General features: G+C 43.0%; 1 protein-coding gene across 3 annotated transcripts in view; it reads right to left on the bottom strand.

Moving 5' to 3' along the window:
• Positions 1–13,069: 13,069 nt before the first annotated feature.
• The window catches only part of SERINC5 (serine incorporator 5), a 106,626-nt gene continuing 97,625 nt past the window's right edge, over positions 13,070–22,070 (bottom strand). For all 3 annotated transcript variants that reach the window (XM_072793588.1, XM_072793598.1, XM_072793605.1), the window contains 3 exons: positions 20,391–20,430; positions 19,669–19,813; positions 13,070–17,595 (listed from right to left, as the gene is read on the bottom strand). In XM_072793588.1, coding sequence (XP_072649689.1) covers positions 17,448–17,595; positions 19,669–19,813; positions 20,391–20,430 — 333 coding nt within the window. In that variant the 3' untranslated portion in view covers positions 13,070–17,447. The remainder of the gene's footprint in view (positions 17,596–19,668; positions 19,814–20,390; positions 20,431–22,070) is intronic.

The following is a 22,070-nucleotide window of genomic DNA, read 5'->3' as shown; positions in this document are numbered from 1 at the left end:
GGACACAGGCTCACGGAGACCAGGCTTCGTCTGCCCCCACCCCCAGCCCCCCTGGCTCTGGCGTGGAGCCCAGAACAGCAGTGACTACACACGTGCCAGAAAAATAACTCCCAGAGAAAATGGTGCTGGGAACTGACTCAGTTTCCTCATTTGTACACTAGGCTAATACTAGTACCTCCCTGGGAACCATTTCGGGGGGCTGGGGAGGGTTAACTGAGGTGTGCCAGGATAGCACTGTGCCTGGGGCCTAGCAGGTATTAAGCACTCACCAACATTAGAAATGCCGAGCGTGATGACGATGATGCCGTAAGTGTGACACAATCGGGAGGAAGGGGCAGATGCTGACTCATTATTACACTGGGCACCCCAACTCCTCGGTTTCAGCAATCCCTTTCTCTGATTTTCAGGGCTTTTTTTTTTTTTTTCCAATCCGTCAGCACAGGACATTCCCTCAGCCCTGAGTGCTCACTATTGTTTTTGCTTAAAGCCAACAGGCTGTATTAGTTTCCTGTGGCCGCTGGGAAACATTACCACAAACTGGTATCTCGTAACACAAAAATTATTCTCTCACAGTTCTGGAAGCCAGAAGTCTGAAATCAAGATGTCACACTCGCTCCATGCTCTAGGGCATCCCCCCCTTGCCTCTTCCAGCTTGTGGTGACTGTTGGCATTGCTCGGCGTTCCTTGGCTTGTAGCTGCATCACTCTAATCTCTGCCCAGGGGGCACACCACTTTTCTTTCTGTGTTGTTTTTATTTTTAAGATTTTATTTATTTATTCATGAGAGACAGAGAGAGAGAGAGAGAGAGAGAGAGAGAGGCAGAGACACAGGCGGAGGGAGAAGCAGGCTCCATTCAGGGAGCCCAAGGCGGGACTCGATCCCGGGTCTCCAGGATCACATCCTGGGCTGAAGGCGGCACCAAACCACTGAGCCACCTGGGCTGCCCCTTTCTGTGTTTGTTTTCTGCTCTGGGTGTCTCCTATTAGGACTCTCATCATTCATGTGGATACTCCACGATCATCTCATCTCCAGTTCCCTAACTTCATCACATCTGCAAAGGTAACACGCACAGTTTCTGGGGATCAGAGTGTGGACATATCTGAGGGGAGCCACCTTTCCACCCACTACTCAGGGTAACTAAGAACATGGACTTCAGAATCGCACTGAGCAGGACTCAAATACCAACTTCACCACCACTAATTAATGAGATCACTTTGAAGAAATGACTTTACATCTTTGAGCCTCAGTTCTTGGAAAAGAGCCAACAATGCCAATTGCTCAAGGTCGTTTGTGAGAATTGAATAAGCCAGCCGGTAAGAAGATCTCCCTAAACGCCAGCTTGCCTAAATGGTAGGTTGATCCTACTAAGCTGCCAGCCCTGCTTGTTTCCTTCACTGGTCTCTGTAACACAACTCTGCAAGCATCCCATGCTCAGGGAAGACAGCAAGCCTCCCCAAGTCCATGAGTTTCTGCAGGTGACAGGGAAGTTGGGTTCAAGTTCTCCAGAGATCTGAAAGAGGATGCTAGAGGGCCCAGGAGAGGAGCCCTGGGCAGAGAATAGGGCCACTAGGGCAGGCAAAACTGTACTCAGTTGGCCCTGTTACCGTCCTCTGGAATCCCTCCCTAATGACCTCATTCCTTGGAGTGGACTAGGGGAAGCTACTCTGGAGAAGCCTTGGAATTCATGAGCCTCATTTCCCAGGGTGGCACTTTTCCAGACCTCAAATGGGAATTCACCTAATCATTTCCCCCATTCCAAAACGGCCAGCTGCATTGGCATATTTTATAAACATTACGACATATCCAAATGACCCAGGGAGCTTGCTAATACAGGTTCCTACCCGCTCCCCCTAGACTGGCTGCATGAAGCATTTGTAGAGATAAAAATTAACCATTTCACACAAGTGCCTTAGGTAATTCTGATTCACTTGGAGGAAACCAGCCATGATAATGAAATTATAATCCAACCAACCCATCCATAGACATGGGCTCAGTCTCCAAACTTTCTAAGACCCCGTATGTTAGACTAGAAAGAGTAAGAAGTTGGGAGTCAAACAGGATTGAGATCCAAACTGAGGGCCTTCACATAATAGCTGTGGATCTTGGGCAAATTACTTGACTTCTCTGCATCTCAGCTTCCAGTTCTGTAAAGTGGAAATTATATACCTCCCAGGGTTGCAGTGTTATTTAAATGATTACATAGAATGCCAGCTATAGGTTGAGGCAGAGACTGGTTCACCAATTGGTTCACCAATTCCTTCCCCCGTCTTCACTGATACACAGCTAGACTATATTTCCAAACACCCCTGATAGTCTCGTATGACCACGTGACCTGTGTTCACCAAGGAAATGGTGATGTTATGTGCTTGTGCTAGACAAAGACTTAAGGAAGAGACGTACCTCCTTCATGTTTTTTTCCATCTTGTACCAACTGGATGTAGATGACAGGCCCTAGGGAAGACGGGAGCTAGAGTTAGGGAAGGAGCCTGGGTCTCTGAACTACCTGACAGAGGAAAGCCAACAAAACAAGAAAACCTGCCACATATTTTTTTTTGCAAATGAGGACTAAGCCTGTATACTTTTGGAATCTATTTTTCTTTTTAAGGATTTATTTATTTATGAGACAGAGAGAGAGAGCCAGTGCACGAACAGAGAGGGAGGGGCAGAGGGAGAGGGAGAGAAAGACTCTCAAAGAGGCTCCACACTGAGCGCAGAGAGTGATATGGGGCCTGATTTCATGGCCCTGAAATCATGACCTGAGCTGAAACCAAGTGCCCAGGAAATGTTCATCTTCTTTCTGCACCTCCAAATAATAGCTACACATAACCTAGAACTGGTGCAAGAGTTTTATTCTACTCAAAATACCTTTAGAGGATAGAGCATGATCTCTCTGTGGTAGCCTGAACTCTGAAGATGGCCGCTCGGAGATTCCTGTCCACTGGTTATTCAATCAACCAAACACAAAGTACCTTTGTGAAGGAATTCTTCAGATGTAATTAAAGGGCCAAGACAAGTGACCTCAAGATGAGATTATTTCAATGCAACTGATTCAATCACATAAGCCCTTTAAAAGATAGAAAGGGAGGGGCACCTGGGTGGTGCAATTGGTTAGGACTCTGCTCGAGTCCTGATCTCAGGGTCATGATCTCAGGGTCTTGAGATCAAGCTCTGCCTCAGGCTCACTGCTCAGTGCAGAGTCTGCTTAAGTTTCTCTCTCTCCCTTTGCCCCTTCCCCCTGGTCTATCTCTAAAATAAACAAATCTTTAAAAAACAAAGAGGATGCCTGGATGGCGATGTCAGTTAAGTGTCCGACTTTTGGGTTCGGCTCAGGTCATGATCTCAGGGTCATGAGATAGAGCCCCATGCCAGGCTCTCACTCAACACAGAGTCTGCTTGAGACTTTCTCCCTCTGCCCTTCTCCCTTCCCCTGTGCTTTCTAAAATAAATCTTTAGGGGCACCTGGGTGGCTCAGTGGTTGAGCATCTGCCTTCAGCTCAGGGCATGATCCTGGGGTCCTGGGATCGAGTCCTGCGTAGGGCTCCCAGCAGGGAGCCTGCTTCTCCCTCTGCCTATGCCTCTGCTTCTGTGTCTCTCATGAATAAACAAATAAAATCTCTAAAAAAAAAAAAAAGTAAAATAAATCTTTAAAAAAGAAATTAAAAAAAAGAAGAAGGGGAAGGCAGAGAGATTCAACTGTGAGAAGGATCCAGGTGCCTTTGCTGCTTTGAAGATGGAGGGCTGTGTGAGAAGGGCCTGGGGGCAGCTAGTGGCTGGCAGCCAGTAAGGAAACAGTCCTTCAGGTCTACAGCCACAAAGAATTGGATTCTACCAATTACTTGAAAGAAGATTCTTTGCAGAGCTGAAGATAAGAGCTCTGTCTAGACAACATCCAATTCCCAACTTTGTGATACCCTGAGCATAGAATTTAGCCAAGCCCACTTAGACTTCTGACCTTCAGAACTAATTTGTGTTGTTTTAAGCTGCTAAATTTGTGGTAATTTGTTATAGCAGCAAAAGAAAAAGAATACACTCTCTAAATGCAGAGAAGGAGCTAGATAGTTGATATCCAAGTACCCTTTTAGCTTTTCACTTGTGCAGTTCCTAGTGCTTGGTTGTATACTCAGGAGCTTCTTGCCCTATGGTACTTGTAATCTGATGAGAACAGAGTCTGGATGTTAGTTGCAGCTTTATGAGTGGAGACAATCCACTCCCCGCTTCACCAGCCCCTGGATACAAAACTTAGATGTGGCATTGCTGTCAGGAAAGAAAAATAAAGTTGAGCAAAATGATTTCAAAGCCCAGTGTCCTCACCTGATGGTAGCTGAGTTCCCTGCTATGTAGCAAGCTCTGGATAGCCTTTGCCTGTTCTCACCTAGATGGTCTTCATCTATTTCCACCACAATTATTTTTCAAATAGATTTAGGGCTCTAAGATAAAGTAACAACATATTAGGTGTTTTTAGTGATGTAAATTATTCATACTAATTCCAATAATAAAAGGGAAATTTTACATAAGGAGGCTACAGAAGTGTTTTGTGGAACCTCAAGGACAGGAAAGCATGTGGCCACAGGAAGATCCTAGAACCAGAATCTGGGAAAGTGACCAGAGCTCTCTTCCTATCTTGTATCTTGCCTCAGATATCTTTATCTTGTCTTACGGAAAATAGGCTTACTCTCTAGTCCACATGACAAAAAAAATGTGACTGTGGACATGGCCTGTGTTTAATGGTGATTATCTGGCCTTTGGCAGAGAGACAATTCTCCCTCCTTGCCACTCCCCTATCCTGCTTCCAAATTCCAGGGGAAGAGACACAAACTGGACTACCTTAGGTCAAATGCCATTCTAGAATAACTCACCAACAGAGTTCCCAGCCCCCTAACTCAAGTGGTGAGTGGCTGTGGGCAGTCATATTTGTGAAGGTGACAACCATTGGAAGGAAGGGTTGGGGAGGGCAAAATTCCTAGAGAAAATGTAGAGCAGCAGACAAGGCAAAAGTGTTCACCCCAATTCTAATAGCCTGGTGAGATAGCAGTTATAAGGTGCTAGACTCTGTGTCTCCCACTACCTCAGGATCACTCACCGACGTGATAGAGTCATATTTCCTTGTGAAGCCATTCACCCATCCATTCACTTAACAAACAGCAACTGCACCTCCCAGCATTATGCTAGGTACTTGGTACACAATGATGAAAAAATCATCATCTCTGTCCTCTTGGAGAGGGCAATACCACCACATAAATGGAAAATTATAATACTGTAAAAAATATTATACTTACTTTTTTTATATATATATACTTACTTTAAAACTCAAATCAGATCAAGGGTGGGGCTGAGGAGGTTGTCAAGGAATGCTTCCTAAAGAACATAATACCTGAAAGGAATCTTGAAAATTAGTGAGATTGGTAGAAATAAGGGAAGAGTGTTCCAGGCAGCAGCAACTTTCATCGCCAAGGAAGAGCATCTGGGGAAACCAAAAAGTAGTAGAGAAAGGTTGACATGAGGTATTGGGGTGAGAGTACTGGGAGATAGACTAGAATCGGGGACAGAGATTAGATCTGAAAGGACCTGGAAACGATAAGCAATGATGATGGCAATGGGCTTCCTACACAGGGATGACCTAGGTAACTTGAGTTACCTTCTTGAAATGTCACCATGGCTTCTAATGCATTGGGAATATCCAAAGATGGAAAGACGGAGGTGGGCAGTTGTAATACTCTTGGGGTGGCCAAGGTGAACTAAGACAGCAGCCTTAGAGATGGAGAAGAGCAAAGTGATTCCAGAGATGTCATTGGATGGGTCAAGAAAAGGCCACACAGTAGGTGGGGTGGGGAGAGAAGGATACATAAAAAGCTATTACTTGAAATAGAGGGGAAAAAGGAGAGATTGATTCTATCAGCATTCATTCAGCAGACTCACAAGGCTGGGTCATGATCATTCCTGCAAACCTAGTCTAAAGTTGGTTCAGTTCAGAGACTACTTGAGCAAGGAGGAGCTTATGGGTTACCTGTCGACATGGTCTTCTGGATTTTCTTGACTCCACAGGACAAAGAGGAAGAGAACACTTCAAGGTCATTGTTGTGAAAATTCAGTAAAATATAATGCAGAGTCGAATTGGTGGGGGTGGGAGGAGAACTGAAAATTTGATTTCTCAACTCTTAAGTAAAACTGGAACAAAAACGACCAACTAGGCAGAGATCCAATTTGGATTATAAAAAGCTAGTTCATCAGTAAAATCAGTACTGGCTATAAAATCAGAAGCAAATGAAGAGTCAATTAAGCACAAAAGTTCTGCTGTGATGTTATACAGTAAGATCCAAACTGTATTAAATATGAAATTTCCTGCCAAGGAGAAATATAATCTTCCCTGGTGGCAAAAGTCAGATTTTCATGACATCAGCCAGATAACCACAAAAGAATGTATCTTGTAATACAAGATGTCTGTAAGCCATCATGAGACTATGCTCTCCCCACTAACTAACCAACATTCATCATTTACTGATTTATTTATTTAACAAACACATTCCATTTCATAGTCATGTTCTTATTATGCTGACAGGTTGAATAGAGATGTACCTAAAACATAAGCTCTCCAATGTACATTTTTTCCTTCAATGTTGTGACACATCTTTCTAAAACAGTTGTACACATACCACCCTTTCTGTATTAAAAACAACAAATTATCCACGCCTTTCTGTCCAAATAAAATTCATACATTTTAATCTAGCTACTAAATAAAATTTTAATTAAAAACTTTAATTTAAAATGTTTAATCTGGCCACATTATTTGGCTATGTTCATTGTAGAAATTTCCAAAGAAGAAATATTAAAGTCATCTAACACTCAGAGGCAATCAATTCTATAAATTAGGACATACTGACAACATAGGTGACAGGAAAAAAAGGAAATTTTAAGAAACTTTAAAAAATCTCCTTATTCCTCTATTATAATATATTGTATTATTATTCTAAATATTTGCTACCCCACCCTTGGGAGAAGTAACACTCATTGCATCAGCTCTGGGTGTGTGACTTGTGTGGCCCCCAGTGTGAGAGGATTATATATTCCCACCCTGTTGACCTTAAGAGTGACCTTAAGACTTGCTTTGAGCAATGTGGTGGTAACAGAAATGTGCACCACCTCCAAACAGAAGACTTAGGAATCACCATGTGGTTATGCCATCTTCTCTCTTTCTTCCATGAGACCAGTGTAGGGGAGAAAAAATAATTTCCCTCTACCCTTCTAGGTTCTAGACTGGAGTCCCTATAGCAAAGAGATTAAAAAGAGAAAAACGGAACAAACAGAAGTTTGTTGATGTGTCATAGGAAAGGAAAAAGAATTTTCACTCTACCCCTGAGTTCTTGGCTTAGACTCCTGTATTAATGATAGATTAGCAAGAGAAAAACAAACAAAAGTTTATCAATATGTGTATCATGGGAGATACACAGGGGAAAATGAGTAACTCCCTGAGGCAGCTTAGAATTCAGGCTTAAATACCATCTTAATAGGAAAAGATGTGTGCGGGGTGGGATGTAGGCTTCTTAGGGGAAAGTAAATGAGTTTTAGGAAAGTTGAATGGGCCCTTAGGAGAATGGATGGGAGGTATGATGGTTTGGGAGAGTTCCTCTTCTAGTCTCTCCTGTGATAAAAATCAATCCTCTCTAGTTGGTGAAAATCCCAGGGAGGGGATTTATAATAACCAAGTTCCCTTTGGAGGGTCTGTCTTTAGGCAGACAAAGGGAGTTCAGAGAAAGCTTCTCCCTGCTTTGCTTTTTTTTTTTTTTTAAGTACCTACAGCTCAAAATAATATGTCCAAGTGACATGTCTGCTACTCATCATTCTATATACCTTGTGTATATATGGAAGATGCCCAGGATAAAATAAGTAACTCTCAGAAACAGGTTACATCTCAGGCTTAAATAACATCTTCATCTAAAGATACAAGAAAGAAAAGTGGATGGGGGTGTGTGTGTAGGGGAGACCTATTCCCACAGGTAACCAGAAAGAGCATGAAAAACAAGAGTAAGGTTTTTTATACAGATTTAAGTCAGTGCCTCCTCTATTGCTAAGGGTCCAAAGTTGTCTCCAGGGATTAACATTTCTCCTTTCTCGTACAGAGAAGATGGGCGATAGCTGTGTATTTATGCCCTGCTTTCAGGCAAATAGGGAGAAAGCAGAGCTTTTCTTGTTTCTTCTCAATTACCTTCAGTTCAAAATAATCCTTATGCAAACTGGCATATCTGGGTGTGACATGTTCTGCTACCCTTCATCAGCAAAGTCCCAAATAGAGGCTGCTGCATCAACCTGGCTCCCAGAGCGACCAGAACTAAACGGAACTACAGACAGCCCATGGCTGACATGAAATATGAATGAGAACAGAACTGTAGTCACTGCAAACCACTGAGAGAGACTTTTGGAGTTGTTTGTTACCACAGGGGAACTTAGCCCTACACTGACTGATACACTCAAAGTGTCATCTGAGTTTTTGTCTGAAAGAGAACTTTCAGGCACTGAAATAAGTAAGTTGGGTTTCAACTTACATTTTATATATTTAAATAATGTATTTTAAAACTGAATTTCTAAGCCTTTAAACTCATGTAATTTTGTTTACAAATTGATGGGCTTTGTGTTCATATTTTATTATCTAATTTTATTTTGTTTAGATTAATAAATGTATAAGCCTAACTGACCGATTAGGCTTATAAATTTGATATAAAGTATACCCAAATGTTTATCAAATTTTTAAAATTAAGTTTTAGAAAATTCAAATTATCATCTAATATATTTCATTTTTTTCAAGTCCTTCAAAATCCCAAAAACATAGGTTCACATTTCTATGGACTCTTTCTAAACATTTAAAACACACTAAATCTAAAAAGTTTAACCATATAAATTTAATAAATTGTAACTTAAACATTTAAACAGTGACTTCAAACATAATTATCTGTATCTTCTTATGAATTGACTTATTATTAATTATATTAATATAATTAATTATAATTATTAATTATATATATTGTTAGTTATATAATTAATAATTAGACTTATTATAAGTCAAATTAATCTCCTTATTCACCTTTTCACCCTAAAAAGCAGAAAAATACACTACATACTATTATGATTACAGAACTTATTTCTAGATAAAATTCATTACTAGATATAACTTACTTTGTCATCAGAGTCTTTGTAAGTATTGTTTATTGGCAGTAACAGAATATTCTAGACCCTCATATTTCTTGCCCTAAACTATGCAATGTGCTTCTCTCCAGGGAGCCCTGAGCCCTATCCTGGTCTTCTGCCTAGAATATATAGAAGATGGATCTACAAAGTAGCCTCTGAGGGCCACAAAGGAAGAGCCAGAAATTCACAGTGGCCTGTGGTGTAAAGTCCTTGAGAAACTGAACAAAAACTCAGTTGTTTAAGACACTGAGGCCCAGTGGATAACTCATATGCAAATCCTCACCAAGAGAAAGCTCTACATATGAAGAGAAAAAATTGACCTGAAAAGGTAGATTGGGGGCAGCCCAGGTGGCTCAGTGGTTTAGCGCCACCTTCAGCCCAGGGCATGAGCCTGGAGTCCCGGGATCGAGTCCCATATCGGGCTCCCTGCGTGGAGCCTGCTTCTCCCTCTGCCTGTGTCTGCCTCTCTCTCTGTCTTTCATGAATAAATAAAGTCTTTAAAAAAATAATAAATAAATAGTACATATTTTAAAAAAAGAAAGAAGAGGGCCATGGGATCTTTCTGATGATTACACCAGGCACACATCAAGGGCTCCAGAAACATGAACTACCATTATCGTATTAAACTGGAATTCCAGAATGGATTAGAGCTGGGGACTGGACACCATAGGACATGCAGAAGCCCGTTGTCTCTCTCTCTCTCTCTGCCTCCCCCTTCTCTTTCATAACCGCATCTCTGCAGGTCTGCTTCAATCCTGTAGCTCTCCTGCAAGCTGGCTTCTTCCCAGTGTCCATAATACCTACAAGAGTCACTAAAAACATCTTTTTAAGTTTCCTACCCCCTTGGGACGCCTGAATGACTCAGTTAGGTGTCTGCCTCTTGGTTTTGGCTCAAGTCATGATCTTACAGTCGTGAGGTCAAGCAGGTCTGCAATCATCGAGGAGTCTGCTTGACATTCTCTCTCCCTCTCACCCACCAACTCTCTCTCTCAAAATAAATAAATCTGTAAAAAAGTTTCTCACCTCCTCGGTTTAAGACAGCAGCCACTCTACAGCTGTATCTACAGTTCCAAGCCCAAATTTCCAGAAGGGTGATGCTATGAGGAGATGAGCATATGGGTACATTTTCTGGATGTGCAGGCTTGTGCACAAGTTCTGACAAAGTCTCTCTCCTCTCTGACCAAACTGTAGTCTGGCTCTTTTGGGCTCTCTTCTTGAGTAGGCCTGGACTGTCTGTGTCCATCCTGTCCTTGCCAGGCCCGCAGAGCCCAGTCTTAGCAAGAATCCTCCCACCCTTGGTATCTGTTCATATTCGTCATCATTCACCTTTGATGTATAAATCCCCGGCTGCCTGTAGCAAGAATCTGGTTAGGTCAGTTTAGCAAGAATCCTCTTACCCTTGATCTCTCCTCTTACAATGTCCATCCACTGACCCCCTCCCTCTGCTTTTTGCCTCTACAACCCCACTTGTCCTTGGTGTATTCAGAGTTCAGTCTATTAAAAGGTAAACTGAGGCATATTTAAAAATTTGAGTTTTTTTAAAAAATGGATTCAAATCAAGCAGTATCCAATCTAGCAGACAGAAAGGAGCTCCAAGGAGCCGTACAAAATTGGAAATCGGAAAGAGACAGAAGGGAGGGGGCACAAGGAAGTTATACTAGGTAAAGACATGGATTGGTTATTATAAGATCATTTTCCTTCGGGGATGGCGGGCATCAGTGAGGCAGATTACCTAACTACTGCTCATAAGGGGACTCCTGATGAACTGGCTCATGATTCCTGATTAACTGGTGTAGGATTTCTGGGAGAGAGAACCAAAATTACGTGTCTGTTTGGTGACGTGGAGCCTAGCGTGAACAACTCCATTCTAGACCTACAGTCGTTTTTAACAGCCTGATCTCTGTCCTGCTGTAAAACTCTAATGGCAAAAGTCCCGAATAAAATCTTCCTTGCTGTTTTAACGAGTGTCAGGATAATTTTCTTCTTTAACAGTTCAGATACACACAGGACTTGGGTTGCACTGTAACAGTTCTCTAAATTATTTTTCATTTAACAACACATCTGAACACATTCAATGAAATATTTTCAACAGCACTATTTTATTAGCTACTTATCATTTCTCAGATGCCACTAGTAAAATGTGGGGTCAAGGTAAAGCCCTCTCTGCTAAGACCTCAGAAAGATTTAAGGGAGTGATTCTCACATCCTCTTGGCTACACAAAAGGCTTCTGCAGGAATAAGAGTATTTTCACACAGCACTCGGACCTGCAGCTGAAAGTAGAGAAGGTATATCTGGAAAAGATTAATGGAGATAGTTTTTATCTGACCTAGTGAATCCCATTAAGAGTCACACAGAATACAATGTTTTTAAAAGAACTCAATAAAAGCAGCACCAGTTTACATTGAGACAGTTTCATTCTAACTAAAGTCACTGACTCCCAGTCATTATGGGCTAGAAGCAGCCTGAGCAAACTATTTAGCTGCAAATCAGGCCTTATGGAAGATGAAAGGATGATCCAGAAAGTGGTGCTGAGTTAAGAATGGAGTCATGTCCACTTGTAGACAATGCTCCCAGGGGTGGTTCCTTAGGTGTGGATCTGTGAGTGCAGAGGCTTGGGAACTGAGAAGTTATCTGCCTTTTCTGATCTTAAGTACAATGGGAACAGGGACAAGAAAACTATACCAGACAATTCCTTTCAAAACATGGGATGTGTATAAATACCAGTGAAATGTGAAGAAGGTAATTTAGTTAATACTTTCAAGTGCTTCTGATAAACCAAATAAGATGAGAACAACAGATTCTGCAACGCGGAGGTTATCAATGACTTGAAAAAGCAGTTTCAGGGAAAAGGTGTGTGTAAAGCCACGGTGCAATGGGTTCAATTCAAGAGTGAATGGAAGAAATGATGGCAATGACAGAAGCAGAGATTTTAGATATTCCTGAATTCCCCCCATAAAAGCAGAATAATTAGCACAACCAAAACCACATGGACAACATTGCAACAAAAAGTGGGTTGTGAACCCCAAAGTACAAGTGAGCCAGAAGACCTGAACAGGATCAGCATCTATGTGGGAAGAAGCAAAAGGGTCAAAACGAAGCAAATGATAAATTCACAGAGACAGAAAGTAGAATAGTGGTGTTCGGAGGCTGGTAGGAAGTTGCAGTCTAATGGGTACAGAGCTTCAGCTTTGCAAGATGAGCAGAGCTCTGCAGCTTGGTTGCACAACAGCAGGAGTTTCCTTAACACCACTGACCGTACTCTTTGAAATGGCTAAGATGTCAATTTTACATTATGTGCTATGCATAATTTAAACATTCAGGAAACTGGATATTTAATAATAAAAGGACTAGAAGAATCAAGATTAAATTTCACACAAAGATATTTTAATAAAAGTAGAAATACTATACCAGGCTACTAAAGAAAATTTTAAAAACCAACATGAATGAAAAATAACCCTAGATCAGAGGACTTAATGTTATAATGTCCATTCTTCCCAAATTGGTCTAATGACACAATGCCATCCCACTCAAACCTACATTTTCAAGGAAAATACAAAAGGTCTAGGAAAGCCAAATCTTTGGAAGACTTCTACTACTTTCCTTAGAGACCTACTCTATTTCTCATATTTAAGATAGTGTAACACCAGTCGAAGAATCAGAAAAAGGAAGCAGTTCACAGAAGCTTCCAGAGGTGAAGGAAACAAGAGTTGAGTTTTCATGTTTATATTTTCATTCTCAAGTATCAGAAAAGATTTTATGAGCTTGAGAGAAAAATGATTAACATCTGAAGGCAACCAATCTTCGGAAAACACTACCAGGAGGACTTTAAATTACAAAAAAAAAAAAACACCCCAAAAAATGAAAACAGCAGCAGCAACAACAGCAGCAACGGAGTTTTCCATTTTAAATTTTATTAAAGTACAGAGTTAACAAGTTTTGAGTTTTCTACATAGGAAAAGACTGGTCAACTTCAGACGCTTCATAGAAAAATGAGCATTCAAAAAACAAATATAAACCCACAGTTGCCTTTGTGACTAGAAGAAGGAACAATTTTTTAAAAAGTTACCAAAACTCTAACCATATCCAAGACTATTATAAATTTCAAACAGTAAATTTACCACACATATTACATTTCAAATCCTAGCAGAGCAAAACATAACCACATAATTTGGCTACAGGTAATTGTTTCGAAAAAGTTCTAAGAATTAACAATGTTACAATTATAAAACTTTTGTAGAATTTGTGTTTTTTTGCAAAGTTAAAAAAAAAAAACCTTAAATCTTTAATATAGAAAAGCAAAACAATCCTCTTAAATTTCTCATAAATAACTCTCAAGACATATATTATACATCTGTTGCAAACTTTCTTTACCTGAGAGAATTTCCCAGGATCCTTCACCCAGAGGATTACCTTAAAGAGTTGTTCATCATTTTACTCACATAACTATGATTAAACTCCTACAGAAGTGGATGTGGACATACGCATTTTTTATCTACCTTACCCAGTTAAGTTCTTCCGAAGGCATTTTGCTTAAACAGAAACAAAATACCTTCTTTGGCAAAAGCCAAGTATTTCCCCCTTTCAAAATGAATGCCTCTGTAAGTGATTTACTGAGGAAGAAAATCTTAAAAAGATAACAATCCTTAGAGCGACCAGCATTAGTTTGAAGGATGTGTATAAGTGGCTCTCTAGCTCTGGAAGGCAGGTCCAGCATGAGAGAGCCCAGCTCGGCCGGAAATGCAGCACTGGCTGAGTGTGTAAGGCTTTACACGCATCTTAAAGATGGCGGGAAACACGGTGGCCTTAAGAACAAAGCAGAGGGAGTTATTACTTCGATTAGGAGAGTATCCTACAAAGAATTCCACGAGCTCAGTGACTACTGCACTGTCCCTGATTAAGGAGGACCCAGGGATCTCTCCAGACAGGCAGGGTCTTAGCCCAAGGTCACATCCTTCTTAGTTACAGGTTAAAACTGCTCTCATTTCCAAGAGGAATAGAACACAAATGTACACCAAAATGAAATGCTACTTAGAAAGGCAGTCAAAGGAGAATAAAGCCAAGGTGACTTAAACACAGACTCTGGAATTCCCTTTGCAGGGTTACATGAAGCACCAATGATGATAAACTTCTGGCTAAAATTAAATAAGTATACAATCTTAAATAGGCAGAGGGGGATGATATGGGGTGGGGGTGCGGATTAGCACTACACAAAGGTCATCCGGAATGAAGGATCCTCTGAGGAACTGGAAATAGAAAATGAGGTGTGGGGACCCAACCATTGGCTAGTCCTGATAGGCACCAGAACCCCAAATCTCTAGTAACCCCACCTTCCAACAGCCCACATGCACACAGTCCATCTACTCCACGAAAGAACCCCCAACACCTCTGGGGAACAATTCTTTCAAGCCATTTCCCAAGAAGCCAAGAGGACAAAAGCAAACCCAACCAACCAGTATCACAAAAACTCAACCCAGTAAGGACAAATTCGGGTTTCCGAAAGTTTTTGACAGACAAATTTCTAGTCAGATGACACATCTAGGTCTACAGCAACATTCCCAGAAGAATCCCTTCCCCCACTTAGTGTTTTTATTCATGAAAACAAGAAGGGAAAACATTCCCACACTGAAGGAATAGCACAGAAGAAACATACACATAGAGTTCTTTAAAAACTTCTTGCACTTGCGTTGCTAAAGGAGTCTGACCAGCAGCTACTGGGAATGTACTTTTTCAAAATCATGTACAAAAAGTTGTAGGAAGCAAAATTATTTTAAAAAGAGATCAGTGAATTTATCAAATGAACACCATCATTACAGCAACTCAAAGCAATTGGCACAATTTTTCCAGTTTATTAAATCACAATAGCACAAGAATGTAGGTTCTTTAAACCCACAAACATGGACTCATCACCTGAGAATTGTTCATTACAATTAATAATCATTAGAGTCAACTTCTTTCTATGCCCTCAGTTGTTAGAGTATATTCACCTCTCCCTCGTCATTCAGATAAACTTTCTTAAATTCTCAGTTAAGAATAAAAATCAGAGTGACCGCAACTCTTCCTCTTGAGTCAGACTAAACTTCAAGAAGAACTTTGGGACACAAACCAAATTTTAAGCTGCCGGCTGGGCCAGCCGAAGAGAAGCTCCGAGGGCCCTGTCACTGGCAATGAACGTCCTTTCCTTTCCGTTTCCCTGAGCTGCTTTCTGCAGGGGAAGCCCGCCAACAGAGGCCAGCCAAGGAACAGGAGCCTTGTCAGCTGGCCTGTGTGACCTGCCCTGGGGGCCACTTCTAAAGTCACAGAGCTGGCTGCCCAGACCAGCCAGAGCCTAGCAGGAAGAAAACACTAGGAAGCCAGCAGCCCAGCTCTCGATCTACTCTTCTCATGGTCTTTCCTGAAGCCCATCCCAGCTTACCCAGAGCCCTGCGTCACTGCACAGCCACTGAGGCAGCTTCTGTCCCCGACCCACAGAGTTCCCAGTCCCACTGGCTTAACAGGGGCCGCTCGTGGTGGCTATCCATTGTGTGACACCAGAGGACCTTTCAACCACCAAGCTCAGAGCTTCTTGGCCTCAAAAAAGAAATTGAATAAAGGTTACAAAACAAGGCTCTCGCCCATACACGAGTGCCTTTAGAAACAGAAGCTCAAACATTATAAATAAGGCAAGATTCTAGAGTAATATGTCCCCAGAATTTATTTCCCTGCTTATTTTCCCGGGAGGGGGGCAAAGGAGTAGAAATGAAGAATTTGACTAATTCCCTACACCAGCATTTTGGCACATGGGAAGCCAGTGCTGCCCAGCTCAGTAGGACACACACAGACCCCTGTGCCAGCGAGCTCCAGAGGACCCTTTCTACCCTACAGGAGACACTCAAAGGAGCATCCCCAGCAGGTCTCAACTGGGGTCTCTAACAGACTTTCCACCGAGAAAACTCTTCACTGACCGAGGACACGTCACCACTGAACACAGTCATCTCTTGGGCAGCCGCCTCAAGACAAATCTCTTATGCCTATTACAAGTACATACTTTTGGAAATCTCCATGGATGTTGTTTATGGCTTAATTAAATACCCTCCCCCCCACCCCCACCGTTTCTTCTAAGTATATCTGGCCACTTCTACAACTTGTATGATAGGCCTTATCTGGTCAGCCCAGGGTGAAGTGCTGCCTGGGCTCCTCCCCCGGCCGATCCACTCCAGCACACCACCGTGGATATGAACGCTGTGGCCACACTCCAGATCCGGGAAACAAGAGCCCTTTTGCTTTTACAATTTCAAAGGCCTCAAGGTGGTTGAGACGCCGGCTGACTTTTATAACTAAAAGAAGGGTGCAGCAGGCTTCCGTGAAGAAGCGACTTTTTGGGTAAGGTCCTAGAGTGTTATTAATATTAATAGCACAAACAAGGAAGAACTATAGCCCTCTGTCACTCAGGCAAAGACAACATGAATACTGTTCTATAATCACATGAATAACACCACAAAAGGAGTCACAATTATTGCAGTAACTCGGATCGGGCAGTAATAATACAATGGGGGACCACATGGTAGTGATGGTAAATTGTGCTTTTTCACATTATAGCAAAGATGTTCGAGCCTGGGAAGGATGAGGAGAACCTCTGGGAAGGGCCAGGACAGAAGAGTGAAGCTATGATTCCCAGCATCACAGCTCCAAAGGGAAACATGTGGGGGCCAGGAGGAAACAGCACAAGGGTGGAGTTAAAAGCAGGTGCTTCCTCTTGTACCCTATAAATATACCAAATGAGCAAGGAGCCTGCAGGACAAGTGCCATCTGCAGAGCCCGCTGGGGATGAGGCTCCTGGCCGAGGTGTGTGAGAGGGGTCTGCATTCCGCCCCGGGCTGAGGGCTCAAGATTTTGGCAAGTTTTTCTATTTGAAGGATAAGAATGACAAGGTAAGATTTATCCCTGTCATGCCTCAAACTCTGTTTTGGTGAAAACATACAGGAGGTAAATACTAGTTAATTTCTATTCCAGTTTTTAGGGCTAAGATACAACAACACAAACTATATCATCATTCAGGATCCGCTTGGTTGAAAATTCTCAATTCTTTTGGGTTAACATGGTTATTTCTTTTTGATTTTCCGAATTCAAAAGCTAATCAGGTGATTTTTTTCCCCCCTGAAAGCCTTTTTCAGACCCACTCAAACCAGCCAGAGGATGACAGCTTTTCACAAAGCACCAGTCCCTGCTCGGACCCCTGGGACACTTGCTCAAAGGACATCACTTCCAGGCTGCAGGCCTGCTTGGATCCCCGTCACACGGAGAACTGCCGAGAGGGACAGCAGAGGGGAGCGACCAGGGTCCCCAGGTACAACAGCACACACATCCAGCAGGACGCCATCTTGACCCAGAAGATGGACCAGCTTCCACTGAAGAAGGTTTCAATGTTGGCACTTTCATAGCTGTGGAAACGAGACCCAACTGTGTCAGAGCAGGAAGAGAACAGGCGGGGAGAAGGTCCCCTCCAGCAGGCGTCTCCCTGGCTCCCGTCCCCTCCAGCCTCTCTTGGTTTTGTTTTTTCCCAACAGCTCGATTCAGATACAGCTCACGCCATTTGCCCACTTCCTCCCAGAGCCTGGCATCCACTAATCTACTTTCTATCTCTGTGGATTTGCCTATTCTAGGCATTCCATAGGAATGGAATCATGTGGCCTCGTATGACTGGTTTTTAAGGTTTATTTAGGTTTTTAAGGCCATGTTGTTGCATGGCCCAATACTTGATTCCTTTTTATTGCTGAGTAATATTCCATTGCGTGGAGACAGCACATTTTGTTTATCCATTCATCAGCTAATAGACATTTGGGTGGTTTCTATTTTTTGGCTGTTGTAAGTGATGCTGCTATGAATGTGTGTAGAAGCTTGTGTGTGGACATACTTTTGCCCCTGTTGGGTATTTACCCAGGATTAGAACAGCCAGATCATACTACAACTGTGGCTTAACATTTTGAGGAATTGCCAAAATGTTTTTCCAAAGTGGTTGCACCATTTTACAATCCTAGCAGGAGGTTTTGTAAAGGGTTCTAATTTTTCCCACATTCTCGACAGCATCTGTTATTTTCTGCCTTATTAATTATGGCTCCCTCCATCCTATAAGTTTTCCACACCAAAACTTTCCAGGAATCATCAAAGCATTAGAACCATTATGGATACATTAGAAGCTCCCTCCTCTCTTCTCCCTTAGAAGAAGGGAAAAATCATATTCTGGAAAAATCTCCCCAGTGAAGCCTTCTGCTATCTCCACCATCTCCAAACCCCACCTGGTACTCTGCATTCCTCTTCCTCATCTTTCTCCCCAATAGTGCAATCTGCCACAGGGTATTTTATTTGGATCATGGTCTGTCTCCTCCATTAGATTATAAGCCTGCCACTTACAGCAGTGAGGCACACAGGAGCCCCTCAGATAGTTGCTGCATGAATGGATAAAACAAAGCACAGTGAGCCTAAATGTCTATCCTGTGTGTATTCGGAGTTTTACATACCACATTAGCACCGGCTGTGGGGCTTGGGGTGGGGGCGGGGGGCTACTTACCCCTATTGCCACATTAGTATTTTTAAAAAAGATGTTTCAGGGGTGCCTGGGTGGCTCAGCCATTTAAGCATTTGTCTTCAGCTCGGGTCATGATCCTGGGATCCCTGGATCCTGGGAATGAGCCCCGCATAGGGCTCCCTGCTCAGCGGGGAGTCTGTTTCTCCTTCTGCCCCTCCCCACCAGCTCGTGTTCTCTCTCTCTTTCTCAAATAAACAAAACCTTAAACTTTTGTAATAAAAGTGTAAAACAAACTTTTGTAATAAAAGTGTAAAATAAAAAGGCAAACAAAATGCAAAATAGAAAAAATGGTATTTTCTCTTAAAAGCAGGTGACTGCTTAAGAATTCCAAGTTCTCCCTCCATTACTTATACTATGTTCCTCAAGACCGCCCATAAGCAGTTAACCTTTTTATTTTTTTCCAAGATTTTATTTAAAAAATGTTTTATTTAAATTCAATTTGCCAACAAATAGAACACCCAGTGCTCATCCCATCAAGTGCCCTCCTCAGTGCCCATTACCCAGTTACCCCAACCCACCACCCTCCTCCCCTTCCTCAACCCTTTGTTTGTTTCCCAGAAGACTTTATTTTTAAAGTAAAAATTTTCCACCCAACGAGGAGTTCAAATTAACCCAAGGTCAAGGGTCGTATACCCTACTGACTGAGCCAGCCAGCACCCCACCTCCCACTCCCAACCTTTCATTTTATTAAAGTTGCATTAAGCAAGTGAGCACTACCAAGTCCCAGGGTTAAAAGCATGCCCACAGACTGTTGAGACCCCAGGACTGTTTCTGTGTAGGTGAGCATAGCAGGACTTGGAGAAGAGTTTCACTGACTCCAGGAGATGGGATCTGCGACCCAGTGGGTCTCAGCACTTAAAGAATAGGACTTAATTTGATTTTCTAATGACTATCCCCTCTAAAATGTCTAAGACAATGAGCCACTCACTTGAACCAGCTGGTGACGGTCATCATCACATAGAGGGAAGCCAAAAAGAACACAAAGTGGAAATAGGAATAGCTATAGACGGTGCCTCTCTTCTCATCATAAATGACCCGCGGTCCTTCCTTCACATTCTGCTGCTCCTCAGTGTCTGTGAAGCACAAAGTGAACACAAGCCCTGTGAGTGAACATATGCATGCCTGCCACTTTAGCAAAGCCACACTCACTCATTACAATCCCAGGAGCTGTTGAGTAGAAAAGATGTCCAAAGCCATTTGTACTCTCGGACAACTTCATCTACACTCTCAGCATAAAACCCCCACCCAACCACAGAAATGTCCTCAACAGGATGAATTATGTAACATCACATTCTTTGAACAGAGCAGAAGAGAGCCCTTATACACAGAAAACCTAGGGTAAGCTCAGAGGGAAGTGAGCGAGCATGCCAAAAGTTCTCAAGCCCCTGGACGCTCCAATCCAAGAAAAGAAAGTTGCAAGAAATTTTCTAAATTTTCATTCTTTTGAAAACTGTACTTTGTCCTTCTCTAAATCTCACTGTATAATTCGACTTACATATAGGCCAAAACAGAAACTGATTCTTGCCAGCCAGAGCGCCAACACGAACAGATAAAACCCAGCAATCATTCAGGAAGAGCGTGAAAAGGAGGTCAACAATAAACCACCTTTGGAATAAAAATTTCCTCTTACCATTCAAGTTCTCTACTTACCCTCTCCATCCGGGCCGAAGCAAAAACAACACCGGGCTACCTGGAAGAGCAAACCCAACAACGTCAGGTGGCTTTTCTACCTCCACGTCAGTCAAGCCCCAGTGGCCACCCATGTGACATGCCAAGCCTTGCCGTGTGACTGTAGGCAGGGCTCTGAACTGCGCTCATCTTATCTGGTCCAAAGGATTTCACTAAGCATCTGTCCTTCCAAGTGCTCTGCTGCGACAGGGACGTGGGCCGCCGAGATCCCCTTCAAGGTGCTACTTGGAATGCGGAGAGCGGCCCCCAGCCTTTCCCTCCTAAACACTGTGCCCTGCCGGACAGCAAGCCTTCCTGGGCCACCCACACTGAAGGACTGCTCATGGCAGAGGGATGAAGGCGCAGCCTTTGACCCTTGGCGACAGCTCTGATGGGTCATACTGCTCTGGAGCACCGAAAGGACCCATAGAGGCTTCGCCCAGCCTAGGGTACCCTTCAACTTCACTCTCAGGCCAGAGTTGCCTCCTTCCCCTCCACCTGTGTTCTCCCTAATAGATACCACGCAAGTCAACTCTGCCTTGGCAGCTGCTTCTGGAAAACACAACCTGATTACAAAAGGGGAATGAGATGGGTCCTCACTCTCACTAACTCATTCTGGGTGATGACTTGCTCTACTTGCTGGATTATCATCCTCTTTGCAATTGAGAAAGCTGAGGGCAGGCAGGATAAATAACTGGCCTGAAGTGCTAGTTTAGTGACAGAGCTGGAACATAAATACAGGAGTTGGGGGAGGAGGAGGCACCTGGGTGGCTCAGTGGGTTAGGCATCTGCCTTGGGCTCAGGGTCCAGGGATCGAGTTCTGCATCAGGCTCCCTGCTCCACGGGGAGCCTCCTTCTCCCTCTCCCTGCCACTCCCCCTGCTGTGCTCCCTCTCTCTCTCTCTGTCAAATAAATAAAACCTTTTAAAAAACACGCAGGATGGAAACTCCAAGGTCCACGATTCACAAGCAGCAATAGGTAGCATGTGATGTCTAGGAGACAGTGGAGCTAGCAGAATCAGAAACGGTAAAGCTAAGGGCTCTGGAAGCAGGCAGCCCACCTACATTTCCTATAACATCAGGCTGCCGAACTGTCTGCCTCTATGGAGGCAGGGGTGGCGGGGTCTGGGATAGATGGATGGGATCCTTTCCTCTGAAGAGTCTTTGGCAGTTTTTAATTCTGTACCATGTTCCTGATCTACTCAAAACAATTAACTAGGGACGCCTGGGTGGCTCAGCGGTTGAGCATCTGCCTTTGGATCAGGTCATGACCCTGAGGTCCTGGGATCGAGTCCCACATCAGACTCCCCGCAGGGAGCCTGCTTCTCCCTCTGCCTGTGTCTCTGCCTCTCTCTGTGTGCCTCTCATGAATGAATGAATGAATGAATGAATGAATGAATAAATAAATAAATCTTTAAAAAAAAACAACTAATAAAAATTGGATTATGAAAAATTAATGCATGACTCCAGAAGGGCTCTGGTCAACAGAGTAAGAAACATTACACGTAGCAAGACCAGCTGCGGAGTACTGGGTCCTTGGCACTTTCTGGCTGACAGTATTTTTAGCAGAAAGTACACAGAACCGGGGACAAGGATAGAGGAGCTCAAGCCTTCATCCCACTTGCACACCTCAAGGCCACGCCCGTCTGCCTACTACATCAGG

This window comes from Canis lupus, chromosome 2 (genome assembly GCF_048164855.1).
Source record: "Canis lupus baileyi chromosome 2, mCanLup2.hap1, whole genome shotgun sequence".
NCBI classification, from domain to species: domain Eukaryota; kingdom Metazoa; phylum Chordata; class Mammalia; order Carnivora; family Canidae; genus Canis; species Canis lupus.
Note: the sequence above shows the minus strand (reverse complement) of the source record. Positions and strands in the feature narration are given on the sequence as shown.